The sequence below is a fragment of the Sciurus vulgaris genome (genome assembly GCF_902686455.1).
Source record: "Sciurus vulgaris genome assembly, chromosome: 8".
Lineage (NCBI taxonomy): Eukaryota > Metazoa > Chordata > Mammalia > Rodentia > Sciuridae > Sciurus > Sciurus vulgaris.
Window position 1 is genome coordinate 123,784,200 of NC_136468.1, and position 19,371 is coordinate 123,803,570.

A 19,371-nucleotide genomic window follows, 5' to 3' on the forward strand; every position below is an offset into this window, starting at 1 on the left:
ACAATGTATGAGTCTACCTTTTTTCCTCACATCCTTGTCAGCATTTATTACTAATTGTATTCTTGGTAACTGCCATTCTGATGGAGTAGGATGAAATTTCAGTATAATTTTGGTTTGCATTTTCCCTGATTGGTAGGTATGTTGAACATTTTTTTCATGTATTTGTTGGACATTTGTGTTTCTTCTTTTGAGAAATGTCATTTAATTCTTTTGCCCACTTCTTGATTTGGTTGTTTTCTTGGTGTCAAGCTTTTTGAGTTCTTTTTATATTCTAGATATTAATCCCCTATCAGAGGAGTAGATTTTCTCCTCCAGCCGTATTTTGTATTTTATTAGAGACAGGATATCACTGTGTTGCTTGGTGCCTTACCATTGCTGAGACTGGCTTTGAACTCCAGATCCTCCTGTCTCAGCCTCCTGAGATGTTGGGATTACAGGTGTGCACTATGGCACATGGCTCCTTATTGTTTCCTTTGCTGTGCAGCCTTTTACTTGACTCCATCCCACTTATTGATTCTTGGTTTTATTTCTTGAGCTTTCAGGGTCTTATTAAAGAAGTTGGTGACTGTGCCAATATGTTCAAGTGTTGATCCTATGTTTTCTTCTAGAAGTTGCAATATTTCTGTTCTAATTCCTAGGTCTTTGATTCACTTTGATTTGACTTTTGTGCAGGGTGAGAGAAATCTAGTTTCATTCTTTTACATATGAATATCCAGTTTTCCTAGCACCATTTGTTTAAAAGGCTATCTTTTCTCCAACATGCATTTTTGGCACCTTTTTTATATTCTTGATTGCTGTCATTCTAACTGAAATGAGATGAATCTCAATATAGTTTTGATTTGTATTTACCTAATTGCTGAAAAATGACCATATTGCTTCAAAACCCATGGTCAAAAAAGATTAGTGCTTTCTAGTAGAGTTTCTGGATATAGCAGCTAAGCCTAGTTCAGAGACAGCATTCCATAACAGAATTTTTTTTAAATTTGTCTTTTGCTGGGGGGGCAGTGCTGGGTTGAACTCAGGGCCTTGCACACACTAGGCAAACACTCTACCACTGTGCTACATCCTCAGCTCAGAAGTATTACTAAGCTGGGAGTTTGTTATAGAAATTATAATTGGGATCTGAACACTACTTTGTAGGATTGTAGTAAAATAATAGGAAGGAAGAAAGAAAGTCATCAATGAGTTTCCTTTTTATTTTAGGGAGTTAAACTTAGAAATATATGTGAGGTGCTGGGGGTGTAGCTTAGTGATAGAGCATTTACCTAACATGTGAGGCCCTGGGTTCAACCTTCAGCACTGCAGGAAAAAAAATAGGAAATATATGCAAAACATGGGTAATAGTGACTGAGAAGAATTGAGAAGTGGGAACATTTTTTGCACAGGGGTCAAAGAAATCAAGGAATCAAGTTAGTAAATGCAACAGAAATGAAACAGGTCAACCAAATCCTTATGTAGAGCATATGAGGATTGTTGATCTTATCAACTCACTAAAGTAAATACATCATGTAATTTCATGTCTACATTTTGTCATACCTCCTCTATCTTTAGCATCATTGCTGAAAAAGAATCAAAGGCAAAAGGAAAGGATATTAGCCTGTTCTACTGCCTTTAAGGAAGCAATCTATGAAGACTGTCTGACCTGAACCATTTCCCAAAAGATTGGGCCTGTCTAGGTAACGAAGAATAGAAAATCAGTAAGAGTTCCAGAGTTGTGGTCTTTATAAGAGGCAGTGTCAGAGCTACGAAGTAAGGAATCCAGAGAAGTTGCTCAAAATGCCTTGTCAGTTCTTTGTCTAGACTATAATCACTTTAGAAGACGGTATACCACCTGGAAAACCTGGGAATGAACAAGGTAAGATAGCATTATAAGCCTATCCATGACAGTCCCTCTTTGTATGCTTCTGTGTATAGCTCCACTCATTTCCATGTTTGTTATCTCTTAGCATTTAGGTATATTTTTGGATTTTTTTTTTTTTTTTTTTTTTTTTTACTCAGGGGTTCTTTGCCACTGAGCTATATCCCCAGCCCTTTTTAATTCTTTTTCTTTTTTTTTTTTTTAATTTGAGATAGTGTCTGGCCAAGTTGCTGAGGCTGGCCTCAAACTTGCAGTTCTCCTGCCTCAAACTTCCAAGTTGCTGGGATTAAAGGCTTACACCACCATGTTCCATTCCAGCTTCTTGTTTTACCCTTATCTAACCTGCACCCGATTCCTTTTTTTTTTTTTTTTTTTTTGCATATTTAATGGTAGATGGACACAATACCTTTATTTTGTTTATTTAATTTTATGTGGTGCTGAGAATTGAACCCAGTGCCTCACACATGCCAGGCAAGCACTTTACCATAGCCACAGTTCCCCTATTCCATTTTAGACTATTCTGAAACCAAAGGAAAGATATTTAAGCATTTAAGCATTCTTAAGCAGGGAAACATGGCACTTTGGCAATATCATCTGAAATTCAATCCAACTGGGCATGGTAATGCACACCTGTAATCCCAGTAACTAGGAAGGCTGAGGCAAGGACGGTCACAAGTTCAAGACCAGCCTTAGCAATTTAGCAGGGCCCTAAGAAACTCAGTGAGACCCTGTCAAAAAAAAAAAAAAAAAAAAAAAAAAAGACACAAATCCAATCCAGTCTTCTTATTTCAGGACTGATTTTTTTTTTTTTTTTTTTTGCGGTGCTGGGGATCGAACCCAGGGCTTTGTGTTTGCAAGGCAAGCACTTCTACCAACTGAGCTATCTCCCCAGCCCAAGACTGATTTTTTGTTTGTTTGTTTGTTTGTTGCAGTGGGATTAAATCCAGGGGCACTTAACCACTGAGCCACATCCCCAGCCCTTTTATTTTTAAAGACAGGGTCTTGCTAAATCACTGAGTCTGGTCTTGAACTTTCAACCTTCTACCTCAGCCTTCCTATTTGCTGGGATTACAGGTATGCACCACCACACCCAGGTAGGACTGATATTCTTTTTGGCCCTAGAATTTACTTTGAAGGAAGTGTCAGGGCATAGCTCATGGGTAGAGCTTAGCATGTGCAAGGATCTGGTTCAGTCCCCAGGAATCCAAAAAATTACTTTTAAGAGCCTCAGATTTAGTTCACGGAAAATGGACTAAATCATGGGCAATCTTGTTACAATGAAATACGGAATTTTGCCAAGCAAAATGGTACATACTTATAATACCACAACTCGAAGGACTGAGGCAGGAGGATCACAAATTTAAAATCAATTTAGTGCAACCCAGTCTCAAAGAGCTGGGGCTGTAGCTTGGTGATAGAATGCTTGTTTAGTGTGAAGCTCTGGGTTTGATACCCAGCACTACAAAAATGAACAAGAACAAAAAGACTTCAAATTAAATAAAAAGGGCTGGGGGGTAGAACTCAGTGGTAAAGAACCCCTGGGTTCAATTCCCAGTACTGGGGGAAAAATATATGAGATTTTGATCAGGTATCAAAAAGACCTGGTTCAAGATTTGCCAGAATTGCCTCTTACAAATTACATAACTTGAAGTCAGTCAGCCTTTCTGAGCCTTTGGATCATTATTTATTTTTGGTACCATGGAAGGAACCCTGGGGCACTCTACATCCCCATCCCTTTCTTTATTTTTTATTTTGAAACAGGGTCTTGATAAATTGCCTGGGTTGATCTTGAATTTGTGATACTCCTGTCTCTACCACCCACGTAACTAGGACTAGCTAGGATTATATACTTGTACTACCAGGCCCAGCTCTGGATTAACTATAAAAGGGGTACTTCATGGGATTTTGGTTAGATTAAGTAAAACGAGAGTCTATGAAATTTTGTGAATTGAAAAGTGCCATATAAATTAGGTATTAAGTTCTTTATTTAAGTAAAAGATAACTTATATTTTGAGCCTGTGAATTAGGAAAACAGTGATACTATTGACAGAAAAGGGGAAGGTAATAAACTAACAAACTGTAGTTCCATATGTGTGTGTGTGTATATATATATATATATATATATATATTTTTTTTTTTTTTTTTTTTTTTTTTTTTTTGGTACTGGGGATTGAACCCAGGGGCACTTAATCACCCAACTGTATCCCAGCTCTTTTTTATATTTTATTTAGAGACAGGGTCTTGTTAAGTTGCCATGCTAAATTGCTGAGGCTGGCTTTGAACTCACAAACCTACCTCAGCTTTCCAAGCCGCTGGGATTAGGTTGAGCCAGTGCACTTGGTTATCTATATATATTTTTAAAATATATTTATTATGTTATTACCTGAAAACAATTATAATCTCCTTACCTTTATTAAACTAAATTTTCATTTTTCTCTGGCTTCTTCCCATCTTTATCCAGCTACATTAAAAAACCATTTAAGTATATACTATGTACTGGCACTGTGCCAGGCACTGGGAATCCAAAAAATTATAGTCTACCCTCAAGATGCTCAGATTAGGAAAAAGTATTTATAAGCAACTGCAATTAAAAAAAAAAAAAGACTGGGATTGTAGCTCAGTGGTAGAGTGCCTGTGAGTTTAATCCTCAGCACAAAAAAAGAAATGAAAGTGGTAAGAATTAATTTACACTGTGACTGCAATGTTGTTGGCACAGTAATCACAGGTGTGGTTTTTGTTCTATTTTTATTTATTCTTTTAATTTAATTTTTTTTTTGTAGTTGTAGAGAATGCCTTTATTTATTTTTTATGTGGTGCTTAGGTTTGAACCCAGTGCCTCACAGGAGCTAGGCAAGCACCCTGCCACTGAGCCACAATCCCAACCCTAGTTCTATTTTTAGAATACATGTGTTTGGAGTCACCAGAGGTGACCCCTAAAGTATTCATGATGATTATGAACCTGCCAAAGGAAAAGCTATAAAGAAGTGAAGGACTGAGCTTCTACATTTAAGTGGCTGGAGACAAAAATGCTATAGAAAGATCCTGAGATGTAGTTCAGTGGTAGAGTGTTTGCCTGGCATACATGAGGCCCTGGGTTCAATTCCCAGCACCACACAACAAAACAAAAGATACTGAGAAGGTATATTTAGAAAGGAAGAAAAAAAGTTATGTTATTGTCACAGAAACTTAAAAAGGCCAGAAAGATCAAAGAGAATGATAATTTTTATGGAGATAACTGACAACCTTCAAAAGTCTAGTTTCAGTCAAAGCAAGGGTAGAAGCCAAATCAGGAAGGTGGGCAAAGAGTAGGTAATGAGGAAATGGTAAATCTAGCTGTGAAAAGGAGCTGGAAAATCAAGTGGAAAATATTCTCCCCACCCATGGAAAGATCTGCTCACACTTTAAGACTATGGAGGTAGAGGCCCAGGGAGAGAGTGAATAATAACAGTGGAAAACTCTTACGTGATGCTTAATATGTGCCAGCCACTCTTCCAAGTACTTTTCATGTATTAGCTTGTTTTATACATTTACTTTGAACTATGAAGTGTGTGCTATTATTATCCCCGAGATGAGGCAAAGAATGATTGAATAGCCCAAGGTCATTCAGCTAGACGACTGAACCAGGATTTGAACTCAGGTAGTCAGCATCATTGTCAGTGGTATTCAAACTGCACCTGAGATTAATACAACATGAAAGCATCTTTTGCGAATTCACAAAAAGGCACTATACCTTGACATTTCCCTTTAACTTACCCTAGAATGGACATCATCTATCTCCCTACAGTCCACAATTTGTTGAACCTGGGGGATGACAGTGGCCAAAGACATTTCATTGGCAGAGGGATATAAGTATGATTTGCTGCTTCTGCCTTTCCCCCTTTCTGGACATGCTTTCTTGTCTGTCCAATTCAGGGATGTTATTACCAATAATCGGGTACTAATGGCCTGATGATTTTTCATAACTCAGTCATTCAACAAATATTTGAGCATCCGCTCAGGGCCAGGCATTGTGCAAAACAGACAAGATACCTGGTTTCTTAAAATTTACGTTCAAGTAGGGGTCGGAGGAGGATATAGGTTAGGAAAGCGCAGCAGGAGTGAATGGGAGGAAATTAACTGAGGGAAGCAGGCAGAACCCGGAGCAGGCGAAGCCTTCAGGCCACGCCCGAGAGGCGTTTGCATTTTACTAGCAGCGATGCAGAGCCTATAATATAGGCCAGGTTATAGCAGGCTGTAGACTCGGGAATGCAATCTTCGTTTCCCCCACCCCCCATTTGTGCCAGCTGGGTCACCTAACCACCCAGAGTCTCTTAGCCTATTAGACCACCTACAGTGTGCGTCACTCAGTAATCGAGGGGTCACCTCGCTCCCGGGGTCGTCATCTCCGAGAGCAATCTCCGCCCTTTAGGGCCTGTCCGCCCTTAAATCTCCCTTTGGCCACTTGGTCGTCCAGGTCACCTCAGTGCCACGCCTCCCTGGCCCGCGATTCGGCGAGCACGTTACGCTTTGTTCCCAGAAGCAGGTTTTTCGGAACGCCGCTCCCTCTCAGCTCCAGCTATTTTCCTGCCAGCGCTGAGAGACTCGGTGGCGGCAGCGCCCCTGGTGGCGCACAGCGGCCTGGGAAGGGAGTGTCCGCGGTCAACGCCTCCTTAAGCCTCCTCCCGGAACGCGGGAGCGGGTGCTAGAAGCCCACGCCCCGACCTCCGCAACCGCGTTGCTGATTGGCTATGACGAGCGACGTCATGGGGAGGGCCCCGACGGCCGCTGGGAGCCGGGGTCCCGCGCGTGCGCAGACGGAGTGCGCTGAGACGAGGGGGAGGTGGCTGGTTGCTTCTCCCGCGTCCGCCATTTTGTTGCTGTGGCTATTGGGAACAGGCTGGGCAAAGCCTCGCCAGAGGCGCGACGCTCCCTGGAGTCCTGTGCTTCGTGTGACGGCTGTGGTCAGTGCAGACCCGTGCGGCTACGGAGCCGGCGCTTTCCAGGTCTTGATCCCGGGAACCACCCCCGGTACGTCGGACAGCCCAAGAACCCCGGGGCGGCCTCCGCTGCTGTTCGACTTCGCCCACCCCGTACCCGGGCTCTTCCCTGCATTCCCTGGGCCGGCTCTTTGCGTGAGGCGGCCCCGGAGCAGGCGGGCGGCGGCAGAGGATGCTGCGGGCCCGGAGCCGAGAGGCAGGTGCTTATCCGGCCCTCTAAGCTCGCATAGAGGTGTGCGGAGAGGCCCCTTTCTTGGCCTCAAAGCCGTCTGCCGGGCAAAGGTTTCCAGAGCAGGCGTGAGCAGCCATCGCCCCGACCCGCCAGAGAACCCGGCCCGGCACCATGTCCTCCGCCAGGTTTGACTCCTCAGACCGTTCTGCTTGGTACATGGGACCGGTGTCTCGCCAGGAGGCGCAGACCCGGCTCCAGGGTCAGCGCCACGGCATGTTCCTAGTCCGCGACTCCTCCACCTGTCCCGGGGACTATGTGCTGTCTGTATCCGAGAACTCGCGCGTCTCCCACTACATCATCAACTCCTTGCCTAATCGCCGTTTTAAGATCGGGGACCAGGAGTTTGACCATTTGCCGGCATTGCTAGAGTTCTACAAAATCCACTACCTGGACACCACCACCCTAATCGAGCCAGCTCCCAGGTACGCGAGCGCCTGGGGTTCCCGGGCGTGCAACCAGCCCAACTACTGAGGAGGGTTGAGAATGGGCTCTGTTGTAGAGTGTAGGGGGCGGGGGTGAATCCATTCTGAACCAGAGGGCGTTTAGGATCTGGGTCACTGGATAAGAGAGGATGCTTTTTAAACATTTAACGGTGGTTGCATAGTTCAAATGCAAGCTTTTTCCTTTTGTCTTGTCACTTTTGCTGTCTCTCATATAGAGAGCTTTTTTCTTCGTTTGTTTTTAAATTACTCTATTCTGACTCGTAGACTTATTTTGCGGCGTTATGCCTCCACCCCATCTCCCCGAAAATTCACATACAAGTCTTGCAGGGTTCTTGGACCCCAGGCGAGATCTCAACAACTACAAGGTTAAGAAATGGACTACAGCCTTTGAAACAGTTGTTTTATTGTTCAAAAACAAAAACCTTTAATTGAAATATCAGAACTATTTATTGATGTTCTGATGCCAGGTTTGAAGGGCCAGATGACCTTTTTTACTGTACACTTAGAAAGAAACGAAAAGGTGCATTGGTTTCAGACATGACATTTTTAGGAAACTTTGCATTTCCCCCTCCAGAGGTGAACCATCACTAGGCGAGACATCGTTTTGGTGAATTATCAAGATGGAATGGCACTTACCTTATTCTTGTACCAGTCCGATTTCATATATACTTCCTGTATTAAGTCTAACAGATTAATGTCTGTTTTAAAGTTAAAGAACTCAGAGTGATACTATCAAGCATTCTTTTCCCAAGTAAAATATGTTATTTTATTTGATTATTTGCTTTTGGGGGGGGGGCTGTCTTATAAGTGAATTCTTTTATTTAAATTATACCAAACTTCAGTTGAAAAATTGCCTAGATTTTTCTGTTAATGAATTTATTTTTGTGGTGCTGGGGATAAAATCCATGACCTGGCACATGCTACATAGGTCTTCTACCACTAAGATACATCTCCAACCTAGAATTTTTAAATAAAAGTTATTTTCCTGCCCAGTTTCTTTCTTAAAGCATCTATTTAAAAAGGATTAGTATGTATTTTTCAGGGTGAGATGTTTCTGATTTTATAGATTTGCAAACAAAGTATTACTCTGAACTTTAAACCCTAGAAACTGCTATAATTAAGAGCACCTACTGGAAGCATATGTTTCTTTGGGAAAGAGATAAGGAAGAAAAACATGACAGTATGATGACTTCAAGATTAACTACTAATCTAAATGGACTTAAAAAAAAAAAAAAAACAGGGAGAAAGTAATTATAAATCAAATTCTGAATAACAAAGACCAGGACACCAAGAATCATATTGTTGAAATTTGGTGGTCCTAACAGCTTCTGGTAAGTGTAATCAACTTTGAGCACAATGTAATTCCTATATGAGGAGTTAGACCCAATGTAATGAGATTGGTAATATAATTCAGGTCTTTATTAAGCCATGCTGTGTGCAAGGCATGTGCTTACATTGAGGTGACAGATCCTAAATATTGCTGTTTCAAAAGTGAAGTAATGGCTTGATCCTCTTCTAGAAGGAGGAAAAGGAATATGCTACAGTGGCATCCCACTACCCACAAAACCAATATTCCCTGGAAACATGTCTTCTCAGATACCAGATATAATTTTCTTTGTCATCTCTTCAGTGAAACTTTACAGGGCTGCCCACCTATTCTGTTAGCTATCCTTACCTACTTATACCTTTGCACCTTTGCTGGAGCTGTTGACTCCTCATTGCCTCACTCCACTTTATTTTCCACCTATTGAAATCCTACCTGTTGTTCCTAGTGTCATAAATAATAGGGCTTTTTCCTTATCCTCCTCAAATTCAGCTTTGTTTCTCCTATTCTGTGCCCTCTGCCCCAGGCATGTTGCTGTTTTTCATTTTCCCTGATAACTCTGAAGATGGTCAATTGGACCCCATCTGAATTTATTTTTGTACTGAATCATTGACATGCCACTCGGATGTCTGAAATTCAGGAATAGATTTAACATGTTAGTCTCTAATATAAAGCTAGTGGTTAAGCTGGGCGTGGTGGTATACTCCTATTGTCTCAACTACTCTGGCAACTGAGGTGGGAGGGTAGCTTGATCCCAGAGGTTTCCAGATGAGCTGGGGCAACATAACATTGCAAGATCCCTTATCTCTCTCTTTAATTCTCTTTTTCTTTTTTGGGGGGTATTGGAGATTGAACCCAGGGTCACTGTTCCACTGAGCTACATCCCCAACCCATTTATTTATTTATTTATTTATTTATTTATTTATTTATTTATTTATTTATTTTTATTTTTTTGATACAGGGTCTTACTAAATGGCTCAGGCTGGCCTACACCTTGGAATCCTGCCTCTGAATAGCTGGAATTATAGGTGTATACCACCACACCCAGTGAGACACTCAAAAATAAATAAATAAAAAAAATTTTAAAAAAGCTAGTGGTTAGTAGAGCCTTGGCCAAACAGAAAACTTAATGCAGTGCTTCTTCATATCTTCATACAGGATAAATTAAGTAGTTTTAACTTTTCAGGTATCAAAACTGAGCTTTTAAAGTCTGAGTTTCGTGCCCCTTGGGTAATAGTTTTTTCTTCATTTTGCTTTGCTCAAGTTCATAACTATAAACATCTACCTGAGAAGCTAAGGACATCAGTTCATATTATTCTGGAGGCAGGGGTGTTGAACCACAGTCTCAGGAATGCTAGGTAAGACCTCTGCCACTAGACTAAAACCCCAGCCCCGAGGTTCATCTTATTTATTTTTATATTTATCTGTGGTATTATTGTATATTTAAAATTATTTAACCCCCTTATTAATTTATTTTTGTATTTATATAATTCTTATTGTATATTTTGAATTATTTTACCCCAAAAGTGTATCATGTTGGATAGCATTTGTTGATTTTGAATGAACCTAAAATATTCTCTTTGTACACATTAGTGTAATTTTTTGTTGTTGATAAACAGAAATCCTGTGGTGATTTTCCCCTTCATTTTGGGCACAAACTTTTTGTTTGTTTGTTTGCTTGCTTGCTTTTTGGGGGGAGTACTGGGGATTGAACCCAGGGTTTGTGCTTGCAAGGCAAGCACTCTACCAACTGAGCTATATCCCCAGCCCTGGGCACAAACATTTTTAAGATTTTGTTTAGGGCCAGGCATGGTGCCATACTGTTGTAGTTCCTCTTGCTTGGTAGGCTAAGGCAGGAGGATAACTTGAGCCTGGGAGTTGAAGGCCAGTGTGGGTAACCTAGACCCTGTCTCGAAAAAAAATATTAAGTTGTAGTTGGTATTCATGTAGGCTCTAGTGTTTTTTAATATGGTCTATTTCCAGTCAGAATCGGAATATTTCAAAGGATTTCTGGGTGAATTGCTTGGATATGAAATACATTTCTTCTGGTTTAGAAACTTGAACGTATATTTTGTATAGCTTGCTTTGCTTATAAAATTTTCCAGTTCTAAAGTATGTAGATAAATGCAAGCTAGGAAAAACAAATTGTGACAAAAATTTACCATTAAAAACTGAGGGAAGGCTAGGGTTGTAGATCAGTGGTAGAACACTCGCCTGGCACTGGGTTCAATCCTCAATACCACATAAAAATAAATAAATAAAAATAAAGGTATTGTGTTCATTTACAACTAAAAAATTTTTTAAAAATTAAAAAAAAAAAGAACAGGAAAATTGACCCTTTGAGAAAATCATGTTTTTTATTCAACAAACGTTGACCATTACTTATACTTGGTAATACAGAACCAATGTTCAGTTGAACAGTCTTTCTCATGCTCTTGGGGGCTTTCTGGTTACCAATGGGGCGTGGGTATGGGGCGTGGGTATGGGGATTGAACTCGGGGGGGGGGGGGGGGGCATTCAACCACTGAGTCACATCTCCAGTCATATTTTATATTTTATTTAGAGACAGGGTCTCGAGTTGCTTAGCACCTCCTTTTTGCTGAGGCTGACTTTGAACTCACAATCCTCCTGTTTCAGCTTCCTGAACCTCTGGTATTACAGGCATGCACTACCTCACCTGGCTACCAGGGTTTTTTTAAAAGGTCATTTTCATGCATGGTCAAGTGGCTGTGAGGAAGAGAGTGTTCAGTCTAACTAAGAGCCTTTGCAGGGGGCCTCACGCTATAGGGCAGGCCCTTACCAAGTCTTTTCCCCATATAGTCAGTTCTAAATATTTGAAAACGCAAATCTGAATTTTCATAATTGGGAATAGGAGAGAAGGTTTGCCAGTAATTTTGGTCAGTGTAGAATTTGGCACTGTTCATAAACTCCTTTGCATTTCTTTTGACCAGTGGTTTAAATCATCTTAATTTGATTCAGGTGAGATACAAGAACATTGCCATTATGCTGAGAATAGGAGTTTGTTCAGTTGTAGAGTTGTGTTCTGATTGCATGTAAAATACCAGAGGCTATTTGTTTTATGACATTTCTCTTGTTTAAGATTCAAATCCAGGGCTGGGGCTATAGCTCAGTGGTAGAGAGCTTGCCGCGCGTGCACACATGTGTGAGGCACTGGGTTCCTCAGCACCACATAAAAAAATATATCGTGCCCATCTACAACTAAAATATATGTGTGTGTGTGTAAAGATTCCAATCCAGAGAATTTTTATGTAACAGTTTTTACTTTAAAAGCAGAGCATGATGGCTAACACCTGTAGTCTCAGTACTTGGAAGGCTGAGGCAGAAGAATCACTTTGAATAGTACGGGAGTTGGATGCTAGCCTAGGCAGCCATAGCAAGACCCAGTCTAATTTACACACACACACACACATATACATACATACATATATATATATATATATATTTTTTTTTTTTTTTTAACTTTGAACTGTTGGACTAGATTATTTACAAGTGTCCTTAAGGCTAAAGTATTGTCATTTTTTTAGTAAGTAAATGGGACATTGTTTATTAGTGGGAGAAAAGATTATTCTGATCTGAGATCTTAAAGAAGTTAGGGCCACCAGCCCAGTTGCTTGCCTGGAATGATAGCTAAGCATGTGAGAATACCATGGAAGAATAGTAAGGTGAAGAGACTTGGAAGGTGCACCATGTGGCACACAATGGTTCTCCTTTTATGTATAACAAACTAAAGTTAGGTGTTTGGCATGCCTGAGCTTTTGTGATTTCAGAAGATAGAGACCTACTGTGCACCAAACCCAAAATACACTTAAGGCATATGGGAGTAAACCATGGTTTTTCCTTTGAGAAACTAAATCTATTGAGAAAATTAAAATAGAATGCCATAGTAGGGAGGTCAGCTTTACCTAAGGGTTCAGGTAAGGCTTGAAACAGCCTTTTCTAATTCAACTAATTCTTGAAAATAAGAACAAGTATATGAGGTGGAAGAGGCCTGCTGGGAAAGACAGAGTTGTAATTAATGTGAGTGATGAACAGGAGGCTAGGCAGGAAGGATATCGTAAAGGGCCTCCTCTGCCTTGTAAATGAGTTCAACAGTGAGAATCATCTAGGTTTCTAAAAAGCATTGTCATAATCAGCTTTACTCTGTGTGTGTGTCTGTGCGTCACATGCTCACTCATCTGCCTGTGCCTGGGGATCAGTTTTACTTTTTAAAAACTGCTATGGTTTGGAGCTGAGTAGGAGACAGTCTAGAGGATGGGGCTAATTAAGGACTGTTAACAGAGAGGGTCCATGAGAAACTGAACTAAGCTCAACTGTTCTGGGAATGTGGAAGTGGGAACTTAGAACCTTTCTGGGATATTGTACATAGACGGTAAAAGAAGAGTATAACTTCATAGAGAATTGAGTAGTGGTGCCTTTGAGAGGAGGGAAGGGATTAGGGTGAGGGGATTGTTTTCAATAGGAAGAATGTTTTCTTGAGGAGCCTCAGGGAGCCAGATGTTACTTAGCAATCTGGTGGGTTTGTTACTGAAAAGAGAGATGGGGACTGAATATATAGATTTGGGAATGAGCTGAGGAGGAGGAGCTGTGGAAGGAGGTAGTGATGGCCTGAATGCTCAGAGAAAAAATGGAGGGGAACTGGGTACTAAATGCCACTAAGGTGACTGGGGATGTAGTTCAGTGATGGAGTATGTACTTAGCATGCAAGAGGCCCTGCATTCATTCCCTAGCACCCAAAATAATAATAAAAAAAATTAAAGATAAATTCAGTGAATGATGAAGAATGGTTACCTAGGACAGTTCATTACCTAAATACTTAGCCTTTTTGGAATTGATTGCTCTAGCAAGTGTTTTCAAGACTTTTTTTAACTGAAATATTTCATACATATACAAATGTATGTGTATAATAAAACATCTTTATCATCCATGTATTCCTTTCCTTTTTTTTGGTACTGGGGATTGAACCCGTGGGCACTTAACCACTGAGCCACATCTAGCCCTTTTCTTTATTTTTTGTTTTGAGACAGGTTTTCGCTAAGTTGCTTAGACTTGCTTTGAATTTGAGATCCTCCTGCCTCCACCTCCAGAGTTGCTGGGATTACAGGCATGCATCACTGTGTCCAGCCCACATATTCCTTTTTGGTATACTGGGGATTGAATCTTTGGGAACTTTACCACTTAACTATATCCTCAAGTCCTTTTTAAAATTAATTAATAAGTGTTGGGATCAAACCCAGGGCCTTGTGCACACTAGGCAAGTGCTCTATCACTGAGCAACATCCCCAATCCTTTTTTAATTTTATTTTTAGTTGTTGATGGACCTTTAATTAACTAATTAATTAATTAATATGCAGTGCTGAGGATTGAACTCAGGGCTTCATACATGCCAGGCAAGCACTCTATGCACTGAACCACAGCCCCAGCTCCCCCAATCCTTTTTTATTTCTTATTTTGAGGCAGGCTCTTGCTTGCTAAGTTGTTCAGGCTGACCTCAAACTTTCAATCCTCCTGCCTCAGCCTCCTGAGTCACTGGGATTATAGGTGTGTACCACCATGCCCAGTGGTTATTTTTTAAAAAATTGTTTTTGAAAAATAATATGTGGCAGAGACACCTGCAAAGCCTAAATTATGTACCATATGGTCCTTCACAGAAGTTTTGACCTTTGGAAAGCCTTGGCCAGCAGAACTCTTGGTCTGTTCCTGTGAGAAACTGCAGTGTGCTTTGCAGTCTATAGGGAGACCAGGAAAGGACGTTTTCAACCTTTGGGACTCTGATTTATTTCTAATGCAGAACCAAATTCATAATATCCTCTCTAATGAATTGTTCAACTTCAGAGTGGGGCTAGTTTTTAGGAGTTTTTTGTGAATCACCTCCTTACTTGGTTCTCCTGACCCTTAGCAAAAAACTTGAGTACCTCTGGATCCTGTTGATGTCTGTCATGATACCCATTAATTACACTAGGTGCTTTTCTTTTTCTTCCAACTCTCTATTGAATTATCTATTTTTGGGTACTGACGTTTGAACCCAGGGGCACTATACCACTATGCTACATCCTCAGCCCTTTTTATTTTGAGACAGGGGCTCACTAAGTTGCTGAGGCTAGCCTTGAACTTTTGATACTTCTGCCTCAGTCTTCTGAGTTGCTGGGATTATAGGCATGCGCATGTGCACACAGCACTAAATTGTCTTTTGAGATCAAGAACTTGGTTCCAAGTCTTAGTACATAGTAGGACCAGTGATACCTCGGCAAATGGATTTTATTTTAATCCTCACTGAAGCTATAATAATCTGTTATAGAACTTCTTTTTTGGGGTGGGAGAGACTGAGGTTTGAACCCAGGGCACTCTACCACTCAGTTACATCTTCAGTCTTTGTTTTTTATTTGAGACAGGGTCTAACTAACTTGTTTAGGGCCTCACTAAGTTGTTGAGCCTGGCCTGGAACTTATCATCCTTTTACCTCAGCCTCCTTAGTCACTGGGATTATAGGCATGCACCACTGTGCCCTGCTGGTAGAACTGTTTTTGTGGGTTTTTTATTTTGTTTCTGACAGTGCTGGGGATTGAACCCAAGACCTTGTGCATGCTAGGCTCTACCATATTTCTACCTATACAAATTAATTGTAATAAAATACCCTTGGATAGGTTCTGAGATAGAGCTGATTGTTCATTTTGCAAATTGTCTGCAATCAGTGGTACCCAACAAATTTCACAGAATCTCTATGGCTCTTGAAATAGGAAGAGGGATGTGTTTTCAGGGGTGCCTGAATATGTGCATATATGCTAGTTAGGAATTGTGGGAAATATTTCACACATTATGACAAATTCTCTTGCACCTGAGAGAAGTAGTTTGTCAGGCTAGGGTTTGTAAGTTCAGTGGTAGAGTGCTTGCCTTGTACATATGAGGCACTGGGTTTGATCCTCAGCACCACATAAAAATAAACAGTGAGGACTCTTGAACCAGACTGCCTGGGTGCAACTCTAACCTTTGCTTTGGCCTTCTCATCTGTAAAATGGGGATAACTGTCTCCTAGGATTGCCATGAGGATTAAATTTATTGTCTTCAAAGACTGCAAATAGTGGCTGACAGATAATAAATATTAACTCTTTATTACTATTGGTACTTCTGCTCCTTGTGTTATCCATTTTTTGGATGGACTGATATTAAGCAATTGACCCTTGATTAATAAGAAACAAGGCCTTTGAGGTGCTTGCTTTAAAGAAAGATGTAAGTTTTGCTACATTGTGAAGGCTGCTTTTTGGAAAGCAATGTGACGATATGTACCAAGGACCATTAAAACTGGGGATTGGACTCATGGGTGCTTTGGATCCCATTCTTGTGGTTGTATGTGATGTGAAAAAAAGGTTCTTATAAAACAGAATTTGTGTGTTTGTATGCACATGACATGTAATTTGAGCTATATCCCCAGTCCTTTTAATTTTTTTATTTTGAGACAGTGGCTCACTAAGTTACTGAGCATCTTTAAAAAATTGCTTTGACTGGCCTTAAACTTGGGATTCTCCTGCCTCAGCCTCCCAATTTGCTGGGACTTTCAGACATGTGCCTCCATGCCCACCACTGTTTTTGTTGTTTACATTTCTATTTTGGTGCTGATACCATGCTTTTTTTTTTGTTACTATTGCTCTGTGGTACAGTTCAAGGTTTGGTGGTGTGATGCCTCCTGCTTCACTATTCTAACTAAGGATTGCCTTGGCTATTCTGGGTCTCTTATTTTTCCAAACGAATTTTATGATTGCTGTTCTATTTCTATGAAGAATGTCATTGGGATTTTAATAAGAAATGCATTGAATCTGTATAACACTTTTTTAGTATGGCTGTTTTGACAATTCTGCCTATCCAAGAGCATGGGAGGGCTTTCCATCTTCTAAGATCTTCAATTTCTTTCTGTAGTGTTCTGTAGTTTTCATTGTGGAGGTCTTTCACCTCTTTTGTTAGATTGGTTCCCAAGTATTTTATTTTTTTGAGGCTACTGTGAATGGGGTAGTTTTCCTAAATTCTCTTGCAGTGGATTCGTTGCTTACGTATAGAAATGCATTAGATTTATGGGTGTAGATTTTATGTCCTGCTACTTTGCTGAATTCATTTATGAGTTTGTTCTTGTTGTTTAATCTGGTAATTTGAGTTTCAGGAACCTGGGCTTTACAAAAAGCCTTTTATAGGGAAAATAATGCCCAGTACTGGGGGTATAGTTCAGTGTTAGAATGCCTGTTTAGCATGCCTGAGGATGTATGTGGGTTTGATCCCTAGCACCAAGGAAGAGAAATAAAAGGAAAGAAAGAATAAAATAATGTTCAAAAGGGTTTATAATAATTATGGTTAAATAAGGAGAATTAGAAAGACTAAATATTCTTGGATGCATCACTGAGTAAGCCCACAGAATGAAATGTTTCCTTGCCATAAAAGAGATCATGATGAAGCCAGAAATGTGTGGAGACATCTGTGCTGTGATATTAGGCAGAGAAATCACCACAGGTATATACAGGACTCTTATTTTAAGAAAGCTGTAAACTGGGCCAGTTGGAATTTAGGAGCAGAGAACATGGAATGATAATTGAAGTTTCCTTGGGGCAGAAACTACACGTTTGTTTCTCTCTCTTGCCTCTCCTTGTCACCATTCCCCTTTGGGGGATGATGTGGAAAGTGCTGGTGATCAAACTCTTGTAGCACTCTTTGGCACTGAACTACATTTCCAGCTGGGACTTTGCTTTTGTAGCTGTCTCTGGGAGTGCTTTCTGCAAGGCACTGAGCAAATAAATACATGTTGCATCGATAAGCAAAGTGAAGGTGGTGAAGCAAAGTGAAGGTGGTGGTGCCTGTGGACTGATGCTTACCTGAGAGTTCATGCTTGTGAATTTGCAGTGAAACTTTGTTTTATTTTGTTGTTTGTGTCAGGTTTTCACTATGTGGACCAGCCTGGTCAAACTTGTAAGCTGAAGTGATCTTCCCATCTCAGCCTCCTATGTAGCTGGCACTACAGGCATGCAACACCACACCTGGTACAAGTGTTTATTTTAAAGATTAGGTGATAATTCTTGTACAAGATGGGATGTGTGGCTTACTTTTTTAATTTGGCAAGTATATAAATCCTTTTCTGGTTCTTATTTTCAGGAGACAGAGGCCTTTGTCATCATCTTTTTGTGTGCCCAGGGAAGTGTGCAGGATGTGAGCCATGAGATTAGGGCTGGGTGGAAGAGTTTGTAATGGTTGTGACAGGGTTCAAAGGAAGCCAGCTATCATACTTGAGATTTTAAAAATAAATTCAGATCAGGTTATCTGTATGTAAAATAAAAGGCTCTTTTTTTTTTAACTTTATTTTTAAAATTTGTTCCTTTTAGATAGAGATGACAGTAAAGTGTATTTTGACGTATTATACATATATGGAGTATAACTTATTCGAATTAGGTTTCCATTCTTGTGGTTGTACATGATGTGAATAAAAGGTTCTTATAAAACAGAGTTTGTGTGTGTGTATGTGCACATGACATGTAATTTGAAAAGACATTCAGGATATTAACTTTTGTTACAATAAAGACTGAAGAAAGGACAGTATGACAGAATCTTCTTAACTACTGTGACTACAGAGGGAGATACTTATTATAGAGAAGAGTGGCTTATTAAATGTGACTGATACTAGTATAGAGTAAGATTTTTCTCTACAGTGATTTTTTTTTTTTCTCTCTGTCTTAAGGTATCCAAGCCCACCAGTGGGATCTGTCTCAGCTCCCAACTTGCCTACAGCAGAAGAAAATATGGAATATGTACGGACTCTCTATGATTTTCCTGGGAATGATGCTGAAGACCTGCCCTTTAAAAAGGGTGAGATCCTGGTGATAATAGAAAAGCCTGAAGAACAGTGGTGGAGTGCCCGGAACAAGGATGGCCGAGTTGGGATGATTCCTGTCCCTTATGTTGAAAAGCTGGTGAGGTCCTCACCTCATGGAAAGCATGGAAATAGGAATTCCAACAGTTATGGCATCCCAGAACCTGCTCACGCATATGCTCAACCTCAGACCACAACTCCTCTACCTGCAGTTTCCAGTACTCCTGGAGCAGCGATCAACCCTTTGCCATCCACACAGAATGGACCTGTCTTTGCAAAAGCAATCCAGAAAAGAGTACCCTGTGCTTATGACAAGACTGCTTTGGCATTAGAGGTAAAATATATTAAGATTGACGTTGTGGGTCCTTTGACGTTGGTTTTTAATTTTTAGTGGTTGGGTTTTTCGTTGTTGTTGTTTTTGTTTTTTATGTACTAGGGATTAAACCCGGGGTGCTTAACCACTGAGCCATATCCCAGCCCATTTTATTTTTTATTTTGAGACAGGGTCTTGTTAAATTGCTGGCTTTGAATTTGTGATCCTCCTGCCTCAGCCTCTGGAGCCATTGGAATTACAGGTGTGCACCACTGCACCTGTTTTAATTTAGATTCTTGAAAGTAATGACTGCTCATTTAAGATTATATTCATGAAAATTAGAGAACTGGGTGATTTTTTTGGGAG

The 19,371-nt window shown here is 40.4% G+C and overlaps 1 protein-coding gene across 1 annotated transcript in view; it reads left to right on the plus strand.

Annotated features, from left to right (window-relative positions):
- The first annotated feature begins 6,642 nt into the window (after positions 1-6,642).
- The window catches only part of CRKL (CRK like proto-oncogene, adaptor protein), a 32,174-nt gene continuing 19,445 nt past the window's right edge, over positions 6,643-19,371 (plus strand). The window contains exons 1-2 of the mRNA XM_079152145.1: positions 6,643-7,488; positions 18,561-19,026. Of these exons, the coding sequence (XP_079008271.1) occupies positions 7,178-7,488; positions 18,561-19,026 (777 nt within the window). The 5' untranslated portion in view covers positions 6,643-7,177. The remainder of the gene's footprint in view (positions 7,489-18,560; positions 19,027-19,371) is intronic.